General features: G+C 42.1%; 1 protein-coding gene across 5 annotated transcripts; it reads right to left on the bottom strand.

Moving 5' to 3' along the window:
- Nucleotides 1–2,076: 2,076 nt before the first annotated feature.
- prdm15 (PR domain containing 15) lies at nt 2,077–15,113 on the bottom strand. 5 transcript variants are annotated; one of them, XM_044221460.1, is made up of 26 exons: nt 14,980–15,113; nt 14,764–14,890; nt 14,122–14,161; nt 13,950–14,043; nt 13,401–13,554; nt 13,106–13,258; nt 12,871–12,982; nt 12,685–12,768; nt 12,262–12,471; nt 10,793–11,002; nt 10,550–10,644; nt 10,372–10,459; nt 10,056–10,223; nt 9,664–9,758; nt 9,411–9,542; nt 8,333–8,476; nt 7,881–8,044; nt 7,334–7,413; nt 6,325–6,444; nt 6,068–6,199; nt 5,774–5,857; nt 4,807–4,982; nt 4,633–4,713; nt 4,124–4,345; nt 3,966–4,044; nt 3,042–3,175 (listed from the first exon to the last, which is right to left on the bottom strand). In XM_044221460.1, exons 1-25 carry the CDS (start codon nt 15,000–15,002, stop codon nt 3,982–3,984), a joined length of 3,051 nt encoding a protein of 1,016 aa, XP_044077395.1. In that variant the 5' UTR covers nt 15,003–15,113; the 3' UTR covers nt 3,042–3,175; nt 3,966–3,981. The 5 variants fall into 5 exon arrangements, with proteins under 5 accessions (XP_044077390.1, XP_044077391.1, XP_044077393.1 ...); XM_044221455.1 differs by lacking the exon at nt 3,966–4,044 and having other exon boundaries at nt 2,077–3,175; nt 14,980–15,108; XM_044221456.1 differs by lacking the exons at nt 3,966–4,044; nt 14,764–14,890; nt 14,980–15,113 and adding an exon at nt 14,336–14,516 and having other exon boundaries at nt 2,077–3,175.
- Nucleotides 15,114–15,598: the final 485 nt, after the last annotated feature.

Raw genomic sequence — 15,598 nt, 5'->3', positions numbered from 1 at the left:
GTTGGTCGGCGGTGTGAGCGAGAGCCCTTTGAGCTGTTAGTCCACCCCTCGTGTCAAGTGTAAATGTGTTCTCTGGGGCGGCATCACACCTCTTGATCATTAGAATGAAAGAGGGGCTTTTATTGATGTGTTAATTAAATCCGCTCTTTTCATCTGCCTTACTGCTCTGATTAAAAACAAGAAAATAAATCAGGACCGTCCCCTTTTCCCGTCTGTGAGAAAAATGGCTTCTTTTGTGTTCAGTTCTTGTTTTGAAGAACTGGTTTTATTCTCCACTGTTTGAGAGAATGTGTTAGTCTTAGTAGGAAAACGTTAAAATGTTAAGTAATTAATAGGGAATATTAAAAATGATTAATATTATTAAATTTTACCCTCTGTGTGCAAGATATTGCCAGACTTTATCGCCATCTACTGGAAGTTTCATATTAAAGCATTTAGCTCTGTGACGTGTGCTCAAACAGCATCAAAGACATATACTGTATTTCTGAAAATATATGCATAAAGCTAAAGCTAATTTGACATTCCAAACACTAGGGAAATAGGGAAATGTTACTAAATCTGCCACTGCTGAAAGTATATTAAATGTTTTTATTTTCTGTAGAGGTCAGTTCTGGGTTACAGTCTCTCTCTCTGCTCTCCAACACTAACAGCTGTGTTTGAACTATCCAACAGTAATCCTAGATACGGAGAGCTATGTGCTACACGGAGAGATATGGAGATATGAGGTGTGCTCATACTCCAGGTTTGTGATTAAGTGAAATATTGTGTTCGAGATTGTCCATCATATTGCTGCTGATGCTTTTTGTGAAAAAAGCTGTTGTAGTAAACACGTTTTAACAGCTTGGAATTGACATACAACATTGTCACTCACACAATTACATGTATATCTCTATTTTCCTCCCCATCATATAATTATTAATGTTTTGATGTATGTCTGTTCAACGTTCACCCTGTATCTTTATTTAATCTCATGATACTGTAACAACAACAGAAATATTATATTTGTCCCTTGTACGTCTTCGCCTCCACACATTTATTCCTCAAAGTATATTTCTGTCTAATTATGAGTATGGTTTAGTGGGTTTCTGATTAGTGTGGGGTTCACAGAACCTTAACTCTATTGTTGGTGGGGATTTAAAAGTTTCTGAACATTAATATAGCAACAAACAAGAATTTGCTATGTAAATATAAAGTGGAGTAATGGGCTCAATCCTGAGCAGAGGATGATGTCACACTCCCACCACAAGTGTGTGGTGAAAAATGACTCTTGAAAGATAATTCCCATATTGCCTCCAATGTAAAAGCAAAGAAAGAACATTCATTTTTTTAGACAGCTATTCATGTTTTCACAAAATCTGTTAGAAAACAAGGTTCGAGCTGGCTTTTTTCCAGAAAATGTTGAATACTAATTATGATGTCTTATTTTGAAAAGAAATGTATTTGTTATCTTGGAAGGTAAACACATAACCGTTAGTATATTTTTGAGATCTTTTTCTTTCATATTTAGAAAATTCTCAGATGTGAGGATTTGTTGATTTTCTAAATCTGGATGGGATGCTGATTCGATAGGCAGTTTGTGAAAAGAGCAGTTTTTTCTTTTAAGTATTTGTACTCTTCATGTGACAACCTAATATTTTTCTTCCATGTTGTTGCTGATTATTGTTACTATTTTTTTTTAATAGATTGGAATGGAAGTTTGATTCATGTTCCGATGCCATGATCTGTTTTGATTTTGTATCTCTGGAGGATATGTCCCCATCACTGATTTATTTGTTTCATTAATGCATTGGCAGCAGCACACACACACGCACACACACACACACAGATATGTATGCCCTTACTGATCATGTGTGTTACACTCATGTTGTGCTGTTTGCAGAAAAGCAATCAGCTTCTGACCGACTGGAGGACCAACAGGCTCGCTGGTCTGAGATCTGAGGAGATCGGGGACAGATGGTCACATTGCTATAAACAGACCGAGACAAATGGTTTCAGATGGCATTTGCGCTGCGATTTAGAAAAACCTTGGTGCTGAAATGTACCCAGAATTTATATAAAGACAAAAAAGAACAACCATTTTAAAGAGGTATTTTGTTTAAAAATAACAGTACAAAAACTCTTCCAGTATTTTTTCCAGACAGTTCAACAACTTGTTTACAGCATTCAAAAATAACATTTCATGAGTGAGTCAACCATTACTTATCACATAACCTGGCAGAAGTGCTTTCACTTAAACTGTTGACTGCACTAAATGTGTCTTCTTTTTCAGGTTGGTAAATTTTCACATTACATTTTACGAGCGAGATTTATCTTGAAAACATGCATGTTTTTAAAAGGCTGGTAAGGCATTTGAATATTCAACGTTGCTTTGGTTTGAAATGTAAATCTTCCAGAGGAGTGTCAATGATTTTGGCTAAATGTACCATTTCTCTCTTTTTTTAAAATATTATGTTAATTATTAACAGCCACTTTGTTTTGTTCGTATAAAAAAGAAAAAAATCATTACAATTTCATTCACTTCCATGGGGCTGGAGAGGCATCTGGGTGACAGTGATCAAAGCTTTGTACATTTTGATAAAATCTACTCTACTATATAACAATGTCCGTGAGCGTGAGGTGACCAGCACCTCCAGTCTCTGCTCTAGTAGCTGAACATCTGCTGTGCGGCGCCGCTCTGCTGCGGGGTGGGCGGCTGGCTCTGGACGGGCCGGCCTGGCTCCGGGCCCTGATTCTGGGCCTCCTGACTCTCCCCCTGAGCCCCCTCCACCACGGGGGTGACCTGGCTGCCTTCAGCCGCCGGTACAGGCCTCCAGGCCAGAGTCGGGGGCTCCAGCTGGTGGCCCATGGGGTTGACCAGAGTGGTGACGTTGATGAAGTGGGCGACTGACTGGGGTGCCGCGCCCCCGCCGGGACCCACCGTCTCTGGGATGAGTTCAGCTGGCCGGTTGTGGAGCATGGCGGAGCCGCTGACGGTGTCGAAGGTGACGGTGAGGATAGAGTTGTCCAGGCTGAGGGGCCGGTCGCTAGCTGTGAGGTGGCCCACGGCTACGGGCTGCAGGCTGGTGAACTGGGCGGGGGCGTGGCTGGTGATGGGCGTGACGGTGATGTTGGTCAGCCCCACCGAGTTGTTGGGTGAGGAGACTGACGGAGCACTGGGGTCGGCCAGGACCACCACCTGAAACAGCAGCAGCAGGTCGATTAGATTATGGATCAGAGCAGATTTTTTACGGATGGATGATCTCGATCAAATTTCAATCAAATACTTTTTTGGATTTGTTTTTTTATATCTCCAAAAAATTCTAGCCTTTTTTTTTTAAGCTAGGAGAACTACTGCGCAAACCACATTTGTTTACAGTTACACAGATATTGAAATATCTGTTGGATAATGTAATGGATGAACAATTTATTCAAATCTGTTAAATGTAATAATCATCAGGTCAAGTGTTGTAACATCACATTACTATAACTGTCAATTATGACTTAATATGGGATGTAATCCATTCTCGATGATTTAATAATACTAACCGATTAAAAAATTACTTGACTTCAGACATTGCTTCTTCCAGATATTACAATATTAATCATAATTATTTTGTTTATATGACTGATTTATTTTCCTTTTCTTTCTGCAGTTTTACTGTATTTATTAATGTCTTGTTTGCTCTGTTCAGCTGCTGCAAAGGTGCTACATAGTGTGTTATCATCATCATCATCATTTCTGAATAATGTGATAAGTGTGATGTTATGACATTATCTGTCATTTTATGAGTTTTATTACATTTTAACCCCATTTAGGTTTTATTCAATTATCACATGATCACTTCTTATAGCTCTTTACTACCACGAACAAAACAACAAAAAGAAAAGCAAGCTCCTAGTATTACAGAGCCACAATGGTGATAGCATTATTCTACAACACATGTACATCATCACTGCTTCTGTGCATTTGTATTTATTCTGCTTGCCATCAGCAAGGTGTGGTCAGCTGCTGTCTCTGGGCATTTGGCACGTCAGCAAGCAAAACTTCAGCCCATTTCTTGTGGTCTTTGAAAAAAATAAAAAGAGATTGGACCTGTTATTATGGCAGTAAAACAACAACTTTTGTGAAAATCTTCATATCTACCTGTTGGATACTCTGCACAGCAGAGCTCGTCTCAGTCTCATCACCGACGATGACGGCGTTGAATTCTGCCATGGGTTCGTGCCTCGGCTCGGTGAAATCAACATATTCGTCCGACTCAGAAAGCTCCGGCTCAGCCTGAACTCGATGCTTCTTCTTGGGGTGTCGGGAAAGTCGGCTGGGCCTCTCCTGAGGCATGCCATCTTTTTCCAGGGTCAGAGTGGGCTGAGGAGAACAGACAGACAGTGACAGGGTACACTTTACATCTAGATTTTATTCATTTTGCCCTTCTGTAAACACAAACATGTCACACAGGTTGCATGTAATACCAGGTGCAAAGGGAGTCATAGTAATGCTAGGATAGTCAGTAGAGGCAGTAACACTATGCATTAAGTGTGTGCCTGATTCATAGCTCACACTGTGAATAAACAGGAACTTTTTATATTTGCACTCTGACAGTTCCACTGTATATTTTGTGTGCAATCAAACATACTAAAGTCTAAAAATCTAACCTGCACAATGCTGATAGACGAATCATTGATTGTCGAAGTTTCCTGAAGGTCATCAAACTCATCAATTCTTACAGACACCACCTAGAGGCATGAAGGAGAACAATGACATTTCAGCAAGTGGCCTGGGTGGTAAAACACGTGGGTCGTTTCCCCGACATGACCGTTCGGACTCACCTCAGGGTGTTTGCGTCGCAGATGTCGGTTCATAGAAGCGCGCGTGGACACCTTGGTCCCACAGAGGTGACACGACTGGGCTTCCACCTTCTCATGAGTCAGGTGGACATGCTTCTGCAGCATGTACTCTGTCAGGTACTTCTTATCGCACGTAGCACATGTCCACGTCTTACCCACTGCAGTGAGAAAGAGGGAACCCAGGTCAGACCAGCATTCTAAATGCACTTCTGTAAACACTTTGCAGACTACTGGTGGGAGTTTATTACATTTACAGTTTTGACCTAAGCATTTCCTTTCCCCTCAGACAGTCTTTACTATGGAGCCCTAAAACTGCCCATGACTTATTTCCATTAAGGTCCTGGAAGAAGAATAGAGACGTGCACTTAAAAAGAAAATCCATTTCCCTTTTATTATACCAGGGGCACCAATCAAGGTTTCTTTCTAACCATTAATTACAGTGCGTCTCGCTGTTTGGCTGACAGTTGCTGGAACACTTCATTGAAATGAACAGGTTTACAGTAACAGGTAATGGAAGAGATAGAAGTATGGTGTATCTGTGAACTTCTCATTAGTGTCAGCTAGCTAACTTTGTTAGCGTTAGCTTACTTCCTAAAATGCTTTAGCTACTGTTACACTCCATTTTAATTATTGAACTAACAGTATGATTTATTGATGTTATATTTTTGACTTATCTGATACATATTACATATTTTATCTTCTGTCAGTTTCTGGGCTGCTGTCATTCCCCCTCTCTGTCCCCAACCAATCCCCCTTCCAGCCTTCAACTTTTTCTTTTTACTATTTATAGGCTGCAGAATCAGTGCTTGTCTAACCATAAACCACTCAATTTTTTCAGCTCTGAACACAGAGGGGGGAAAAAAAGCACAGGCACCAGTGTTCTGCTTGTAATCGTCAGCGTAAGTGTGTATCAGCCTGGTTTTATTGTGGCCTGACACGAGACACTTGCCTGTGTGGATGAGCTTGTGTGTTTCTAGAGTTGTCCTCTCACTGAACGTCTTTCCACACAGCTCACACATGAAGTCCTTTATACCTGCAGGCAAAGGGTCACCAGAATAAACACACATTAGGACAAACGGCAACATGATGTACTTTCTGTGAGGCTGGCACTGTGGATGTCACTTAGGGTGAAAATGCACATGTAGCAATCCCACCTATAGTTGTCTATTTATGACACTATTTATTGAAAGCACTTATTTTCTTACACCTTTTATGAATCTGTAACACACTCATTTTAACTCACCCGTATGTCTCTTGTAGTGTTTCAGCATGTTGACCTTTTGGGCAAACTTTCGGTTACACTCCTTACACTCGTACTCTTTGATGCCCTTGTGAAGCTTCATGTGGTGCCTCAGAGCGTGCTTGGTCTTCATGCCTGCACAGGTAAACATTTACTCAAGATGGCGATGATCCAAACATCAACTATTGTATGTTCAACATGCTGTTTGCAGAGTGAGAAGAAAATAGTAATGGCGCGTGACGCAGCAGTGAGGACCTGACCTTTCCCGCATTCTGCACACAGGAAGTCTCGGATGTCATCGTGAACCCTGAGGTGCTCCTTCAGCATGTCCTTCCTTGCAAATGATTTGTCACACTTATCACAGCTGTGGCTCTTCACCCCTGGATGATCAAACAAACACACACGCAGACGCTCAAATGAAATAAATGCTTTTCTGTGTTTTTATCTTGTGTAGACTCCTTTTCTGTTACACGTTATACCAAATATATGTCAAAGTTTTTAATGTCAAAATATTTACCTTGTTCTTTCTCTATCTAATCTCATACATTTTTCACTCTGGCATCTTGCCCTTGTAATGCATATATGAGGTGTACATAATCTTGAGGCGAAATTTGCACCCGATTGATGCAATTTGTGTCAAACTCTGAACACACAGACAGGATATATTACAATCTAATCTTCATGTTTGGAAGTTGTCTTCAGTATCAAAAGTAATATCAAAACTACAGTGCAAACAGGAACTGCTAATAGCTAATTCAGCATGAATTTTCATGGTGAAAATCTGGCACAATGTACACAATACTGCCAAAAACAGGGCTCAAGTTAACTCACAGCTAACTCACTAACCCCATGGCAACTTTATACTTATAACAGTATGTACTCAAAACATGTTTATCCCAAAGAGAAGTAAGAAAAAGTATAATAGGCGTGACAAATTCATTAGCTTTTTTGGTCAATGAATGTTTTGACATTTCTAAGGCTCAGAATGTCCCATCAACATAAAGGCAAAAACCTTTTGAAATTGTATAAAACCCTTTCATAAAAACTGGCCTATGCATGTCTCGTACAAGTGGCATGGAAGTAGCTCATGGAGGTTGAGCTATTCAACTTACTGAGTGAAAACCGAGTAAGTCCCACACTACCATTGTGCTTCATGTAGAAACACTTAAAACCACACAAGAGAATCCATCAACAATGGAAGAGACAGGATCACACACATAAGGGGACAAATGACAAACATTTCATACAGAGAACCAGGCAGCTGCTCACCAGTGTGGATGATCTTGTGCCTTTCCAGGTTACCAATACTATTGAAGATTCGGCCACAAATTTCACATGGATGGATGTACCTTAGGACAGATGGGCAGATTTCAAATTATTACTTCGTACTGCAAGCTTGTTAATTTCATATTTCACTTTGAAATTACCCTTTCTGTTTTATATCAGACCATTTACTTTTAGCCACAGTATTGCAGTAACTTGTGCTCTTATACATCCTGACCTGAACCTTCTCACAAATGATTAGCAACACATTCCTAATATTTAGTTGCAGCTGCACTCAAATTACTTCTCTAACACATCTGTTTCTCTTTATCTCCATCTCCTCTTTTGTGATCAGTATATATTTAAAAGGGAATAAAAAGGGTTCATGGTTTCCACATGGACTCTCCTCATCAGCACACTTCAAAAAAAGTGTCTGTAATACTTTGTACAATCAGCATACAACAGACCTCAGCTGACATTCTTGTCTCCATCCTTGATTGGACATAAAAACCACAACCAGAAATGAGAGGTGGAACGCTTCCTGTAGTCTTACTTCTGCACAGCAGGGTCAGGCAGCTGCTCTCTGTGGATGACCAGGTGAGCATTGTATGTGGCCTTCAGTGCGAAGCGTCGGTTACAGATCCCGCAGCCGTAGCCTCTCTCCTTGTGCTGCTCCATGATGTGCTTCAGGTACTCCCTGCCCTTTGCAAATGACAGCTAGAGACACAGAAGTAGGGAGCTCGTGAATTTGAGTGAGACTGTGAGTGAAAAACAAATCTGTCGACATAGTTTTGATTCCTTTTGAAACAGCCTTGAGCATGTTCGTGAACAAACTGCTCAACATAACTGGGGAAAGACAAAACATTTTCTATTCTAAAATGTGCTTTGTACCAGACAAACTCTCTGAACTGTTATTAGTAAGTTAATAAGTGGGTTCAGATAAAGAATTTACAGTGTGTGTTGAAGTCTGCAGGCCATCTCCATGCCTGTCAGAACAAAGCTTACTTGACATTTCTTGCAGTTATACTTGTGGTGCTCAGCATCATCTTCCTCTTCATCATCGTCGTCCGTTTCGTCGCTGTCGCCTGCTGAAATGCCGATCTTCTTGATGAAGCCCTCTCTCTCCTGCTCATCCATTAAGGCTATGTCCTGGAACAAAAAGAACTCTTTGAAATGATTCAACTCAATTACAGCTAAGATCCAGACGGGGTGCCAAAACCTAATTTAATGAAACTTGTATGATCCAAGGCTTATTTAATAACCATAGTGACATCTACCACTTTTTCATCTAACATGGTGCATTTTGGGCATTTTAGTCTTATCCATGGCGACGCTGCTAGCCCCTCCACGCTAAAGGAATACATCACTACTCCCCCTCCATAGCCTGGAACGGCAGGTGACAAAGCTGACATTACATTGCATTTTCATTGGCTATCCAAACCCTGTAAACGTCAAGTGTCGTGGTAGCTGATGAGTGAGCTACAACTCAGCAGAACTCCTGGACAACGAAAGGACCAGAGGAGGCTCTTTAATTCAGTGCATATGCAGGCAGAGGCTTGTAAAATGTTTGTGCATTGCGGAAGTATTCTGTAGCAATATTTTTGTGGAAAAATATGTTTGAAATGCAATGAGTGTATAACTAGATACACTGGATTTCTGGATGATTTGTTGTTGTTTGTTGAATCAAAGAGAATTGGAAACCAGGATACACTGCTGTATTAAAGGCGACATTGACTGAGTAACTGGTGGAACTTGATTTAAAAATTTCCTTTAAAAAAAAAAAATTCCCTTATTGATTAGTTGAATGGGAAATATGCGCCACTACCTGACATCATGCCACATTCCAGAAAAGGTTTTCTAATTTATCTACTTTGTCTGCACAAATAAGTACAAACACAGTAGGTGCTGAGAGTCATATTGTGTTTTGGAGATATAAGTCAAACATAGGACAATTCTTCTGTGAGCCCCCATGCCTGTGCCTTATCACTCGATGGTGACACACCTACATGAGCAAGAAACTGAGAAATGAGGCTGCTGAATGGGAGCGATAGAGAAATGCTGCCTCCACTCTGCACTGTCTCACCTTGAAGTGAACGTGAATGTGATCCCGAAGGACGTCCACGCGGAAGAACTTGCGAGCGCAGATCTCACAGGTATACTTCTTATCACCGTGAGTCAACAGATGCTTGTTCATGTTACTCCTACAGGAGAACACCTGTGCACACAAACACGCATACGCACGCACCGATGAAGTACTTCTGAACAGGATTTATGGGCAGTTATTTGAGCTGCTGCCGTAAGTGGCGTTAATCTTTGCTGCTGTGCAGAGTGCTCACCTTGCCACAGATGGGACAGGGTGACGGCTCCTTCCTGTACTTGGTCCCTTCTTCTCCGTTGGCCTCCAGCTCCTCTCTCTTCATGTGCTTTGGTCCTGTCCAGAATGCATTGTGGTTTACATTCAGCAAAGAGCTTAAACGCTCAACAGAAAAAAAAAAAATATGGTGACATGCAACTAAAGGCGTAGTTTGATGCAAGTTGGACCTCTGTGCAGTTCTGTATTATAGGAATTTGATCCACTCCCAAGTTTTTCTTGTGAATGATGCAAGATGTAAATATTCCACACAAAGTGACAATTTTCTCCTACATTGCCCTTACCGAAAATAATACCTGAAACTAAGCCTAACAAAAACCAAAATGAAGCCTTGCTCTCTGCTCTTGTGGGACTCACCCACACCGTGCCTCCTGTGGTGCTCCTGCATCACGTCTTTGCGGTAGAACATCTTGTTGCAGATTTCACAGGAATAGAGCTTCTCGCCGTGCTTCTTCTTGTGCTTGGAAAGGTTGCTGTTGGTGGAGAAGAACCGCGAGCAGATATCGCACTGGAACGTCTTGTCGTCTGGAGAGAGGAGAAGATGGAATGAATTAACTCCAACAGGATAAGACCTGGCAGAAATGTGATCAGAAACATTTTCAAAAAAAAAAAAAAAAAAAAAGGGAAAAACAAGGAGATTACTTCATACTAAACAAAGAAAAGACTATCCTACCTGTCCGGCAGTTATGGAACTTTAAGGCATTTTCCAGGCGAAAGGATTTCTCACACGTGTTGCATTTATATTTGTACTCCTGGTCAGGCTGTTGGGAGCACATAAAAAGAAGACATAAACACACGAACTAGCAGGGTAAGTAAAAACTCCCGAGGTTACAGTTTGGAGTGTTACTCACCACGTTCTTGCTGTGCTTATAAGAGATGTGCTGCTTTAGACTCTCCTTGCGGCTGAACAACTTGTCACATTCATCACATTTGAACAGCTTATCACCTGGGACAATATACAAGAATTTGTTAGATTATATATATCCAGTAACTCCCAATTTAACTTTATTTGAATTTATATGATGTCTCAGAAAGAGATAATGAATTCAACACTGTCTTGAAAGCAAAAAGTAGCTTTTCAAATCTCCATGTACCATGAGATCGGATGTGTCTGTTGAGGTTGCTGCTGTTCTGGAAGACCTTGTTGCAGAGGGAGCAGCGGTACACCCTCTTGTGCTCTCTGGCTTTGTGTCTCTTCAGGACAGCCCCACTGTCTGGAGTGCTCAGCAGGCTGCTGCTCTCTGCTGCTGCTGCTGCTGCCTCCGAGGCCACCGGCTCCGAGCTCTCCACTGGGGGCTTCACTTCTGCACACATCAGGAATCCAATGTCAAAGAGAAATATACAGCAGACGCAGCGTCGGGTGGTAATAAGGGTCCAACTGATACGGATTTCTGAGCCCAATACTGATATCGATGCTTGAAATGAATATAAATCTGATAATAATACATATTTACCTATATTCTGTTTGTTTGTTTGTCTGTCAGCAGGATTACAGAAAAACTACTGGAAGGAAGAACCCATTCAATTTTGGAGTGGATCCGAATCATGGGGCAGATACACAAATTATTTCTCACTTTCGTTAACATTGCGAGATGGGTCAATTGTGAGCCGGGATGATGAGGCTTCAGCTAGGCACGACCATATTTTGACATACCTTAATTCTAATAGTTTTGGAAATATATCCAGATATATACAGTGGTTGCGCTTGCAGATTTGCATATCATAGAAGACTGGACTATTGGCCTTGGCGGAGGTCTGCGCTCTCCGAGTGCCCTTCTAGTTACAATTAATCCTGAGGAGGACATGAATGTTTGTACCAAATTTCATGACAATCCATCCAATAGTTGTAGATAAATCAGTCTGGACCAAAGTGGCGGACTGGCCGACTGAGACAATACCACCCCAGGGCCACGCCGCTGGCACGGCTAAAACGAAACAGACATAAAGCTGTGCTCTGTTACCTGTGTGCAAGATTAGATACTGTGATTCTGGATTACAGGAAGAATTTTAAGTGTCACTTCTCATGAAGCGGCTCCTCCTCCTACTTCTTCAGTTAGATTTTAGAGAACAGCAGAACATTTTCCCTGAATGCCATCCGACAGCCTCTGCAGAATGTGCCTGAGCCTGTTGCAACTTGTTTAGCTCAGAATTATGTGTTACACAGGCATAAAGACAGAGTGACGGTGATGGTGCAGGAAAGAAAAGTGGGAGCTGTATCTGCTATGTTTTCTGTGTGTGGCTGCATTGTATTGTGAAATCAAACCACAGTGGAATAACTAGTATCTTTGTTTTTACTGTGATGAATTTCTGACTGTATGATTGACGAATGTCAGTACAGGATATAAAGTCTCCCGAGAAACTTTTGCTCTTTCGTGGACTGACACAAACCCCGATGTTTATCGATGATGTCATGGTGTTCTCCACAAATTGAGTCCAGAAAGTAGATCAAACATTAAGTATATCTCTGAGATATACTTAAGCAAAGTATATTACAAGGAACTATTTTTAAGCTGATGTCAGGCTAGATGTTTCTGCTCAAGCCTGACTGTGTTTTCTTTCTCACCTTTGTTTTTGCTTGCGGTTGCTGTAGCTCCAGGCCTGCGTCCTTTAGCTCTCCTTCCTCGGCCCTGCCCTCTCTTGGGGCCGGGTCGAGCAGCAGGGGGGTCGCCCTCCTCCTCACCGGGGCCGACCAGGCTCTCCTCTTGGGGCAGGAGCGGGTCGACTGGAAGCACCGTTACTGTTTTCACCTCATCGAGATGACTCAGCATATTGCCTGTAATCAACAGAAGGAAGCAGGGGCATCAGAGTGTGCAACCATGACACAGCATTTCCTCAGCTTAGAGATGTTTTGAAGGGGTGACACAGCTGAAAACTACCATCTAATGCATTTTAAAGCCTAGAAAAACTTAGCTTCCCTCTTAATGAAAGAAGAGAACATTTCTAAGATGTTCTGAATGCAGGTGATGGATGTTTTGAATTATCTTACCTGCATTGTTTTCTTCAGCCACTGGGGGCACGTGGGCGCCAGTTTTCGCTGAGGTCTCTGTTTTAGCAGATGAAGACATCACATCTGTAGAAAAAAAAAAAAAAAAAAAAGAGAAAAACTATAAGATACAGCTGACACTGTTGCCATGGCACCCTACAACAGCATCGGTGCTGTAATGTCATCTACCTGCTGGAGGTGGTGGTGGTGGTTGAAGTGGAGGCCTAAGCATGGACTTCTCCATCTTCTTGGCATAGAAAGCTCCGTACCAGACCCTCAGCTCTGTTCCTGGCAGCACATCCTGGGAAAAGGAAGAATACACCAATCTCCTGATGAAATGAATGAGCTGCATAACGAAATGAATCCCTGAAGTCTTGGACCAACAACAGCAACCCCCGCTCAGGTTTAGGATGCGAACAAGTACCTGGGAGGTGTTGAAGTACACGCCATCGTCCTGCTGGTAAGCTGTCAGATTCTGGTGTTTGTGGTCGGTGGCGGGTCGTACCAGCATCATCCAGTTGCAGTCTTCTTCGCTGCTGGAGTCAAAACACACCACCACGCCATCCTTCTGGAAGATCTGCCCATCGAGGATCAAGGGTTAACAAGACAGGAAACTAAAATAGCAAAGAAAACTATCACATCCATCCATTTATACTAGAACAGAGCATCAAGTGTGTCTTCTCTACGTGTAAACTTGGTCAGGATTCATCAGGCTGCACCTTCAGAGGGAATGCTCCTTCCTTCTCCAGATGGGGGACCCTCTTAGCCTCAAAGGGCCCGAAGCGGGTCCTCTTAACCAGCCGGCGCAGAACAAACACTCCCTCCTCCCCGTCGGCCACATGTCTGATCTCCAGGCTGTTTGGTAAAGATGACCTGATCCAGGACAAGAACGACTTGGTATGATTGTTATGAAACGGCACTAACGCAAAATATATATAAAAAAAAAATCAGTTTATATTTTTTCCTTAGTACTTCACCTACAATTTAGCATGTGTGGGGTGGAACTTCAAGTGCCAGAAAGTCAGCCATCTGCAATGGGCTATTTATTTACTCGCACAGTCTCTCTTCAAGGTCTATAATATTAATAACATGACAAGGCTTTGTATTTTCATTCCCCCTCTCCACCAGAAGGGAGGTCAGGGTCAGTTTACACTTCTGCAGGGTTGATTCTGCCGGCACCAGTGACATTTCAATCTGCACCTTCTTTTTTTTCTCTGGCTGAATCTTAGAAAATGAACTGGATGACTGCAGTCAGAGTTGTCACTCACCGGGCCCGGCTGAGGACGAAGGAGTCCTGGACGGTCACCAGCGGCCCCAGCTCAGGACACTCGGAGTCATGGTACTGGCCACAGTCCTCACACCCTGCAACACACATCACACCTGTCATCACAGCCAGGTCTCACACTTTGTCAGTACAGTAAGAGCTGGATTCATACTTACAGATGAACTCATCTGGCGTCTGCTCAGCCATTATGCCAACCTGCAAATAGAGGAAAAGATAGTTTATATCATGGCATTAATAGGAAACAAGTCTCAGGACAGGAAGGAGCTGACCAGAGATCAAGTCCTACAGAATGTCTTAGAAAAATGTACATATAAAGGAACTACTTTTAAGAGTGTGTTAGAATGTAGTTGAACTTTCAAGCCTGCATACGCATTCAACCTGGGCCACTTCAGCTGTGCTGAATGCATCAGACCTCCTGGCTAAACAGTAGTGTCTCATGACAACATGAACTGTTTTTTTGGTGTAAGCCATACAGTTGGAGCGTGCATATTAACATATGCAGTCCGGGCAGGAGAAGGGATCCAGGATTTGAGTCGTTCCCAAACGCTAGCCGGGTTTTAACTCCGATCTGAGCGGCTCCTCTTCAGTAAAATGTAACAAAGAACAGTCGGCATGGCGGATGGACCGGAGACTCAAACCACCAAACCGGAGTCGATGCTCTTCAACGCCAAGCAGTCAGCAGAGGAGGCGGCGCAAGAAAACCCAGAGCGAACCGAACAAACCAGCTGCACCTTGACCACAAAACTGCGTCGCCATTTTGTAGGAAATCGATGTTCATCTATGGGAAAACACCTTACCTTTTCTGCAAAAGACCCTTCATTTATCGAATCCTGACTCCGGGTTCCAATCCGCTCCAGAAACTGCGCAGGACCGGAAACGAACCGCGCCGAGTGCATTATGGGGACTGTAGGCTCGTCAGAATGGCTATAAAGCAACTCAATCAAGCATTAATTAGGTAAGTAGAGGTTTGTACTGTAGGTCACGAAACAAAAAAGACACGGAAAAGTACTTACACTTTTACATTTGTCCCATCCATTCCCACAAAGCCTCATTTAGATGTTATTTATTTTAGTAATGGTGTAAACTGGAGCCAGGCCACCCAGCAGACAGATCTGAGTAGTGAGACTACCTTGCACTGGCTGCTTTTACTATACAGCACCTTCAGGGGGTGGAAGAAGTCTTCACATCCTTTACTTAAGTAAGATTAATTATACAACAATGTAAAAAGGTTAGACCTTACCACAAGTAAAAGTCCTGCATTCAAAAATCTTACACGAGTAAAAGTACATAAGTATTAAAAGCAAAATGTACATAAATGTATGAGCCGCATTTTTGTTGTAGCTGGTCGAAGTGGAGCTGAACTACTTTATAGTGTTTCACAGTTTAACCTACAAACACATTCACTCTTATAAAACCATTTCTGTCTTTAATTGAGTCTTAAAAAACCTTTTTAGTATTACTCCAAAAGATATTACAATAATAATATTAAATAATATGTTAATATTCCTACTACACTGGCAGTTTTCTTTTTAACTTTTTATGAGAAAATAACCTGAGGAATCAATTCCAGATTTAAATGACTTGGTTAGACTGAATAATGCATGTGCTAGAAGCTATTGTTTTTTCTGAAAA

This window comes from Siniperca chuatsi, linkage group LG14 (genome assembly GCF_020085105.1).
Source record: "Siniperca chuatsi isolate FFG_IHB_CAS linkage group LG14, ASM2008510v1, whole genome shotgun sequence".
In the NCBI taxonomy this organism is placed as follows: domain Eukaryota; kingdom Metazoa; phylum Chordata; class Actinopteri; order Centrarchiformes; family Sinipercidae; genus Siniperca; species Siniperca chuatsi.
This window is presented reverse-complemented; position numbering and strand designations above follow the sequence as displayed.

Bases quoted from the DNA above. Each gene is read 5' to 3' on its own strand.
- prdm15 (XM_044221455.1), bottom strand. From the start codon at position 15,002: ATGGATGGGACAAATGTAAAAGT. The intron at 10,224-10,371 runs GTAGGATAGTCT...TCCTCTCTCCAG, and splicing joins GTTCCATAACTGCCGGACAG to ACGACAAGACGTTCCAGTGC. The intron at 5,858-6,067 runs GTGAGTTAAAAT...CTTTGCCTGCAG, and splicing joins ACACTACAAGAGACATACGG to GTATAAAGGACTTCATGTGT.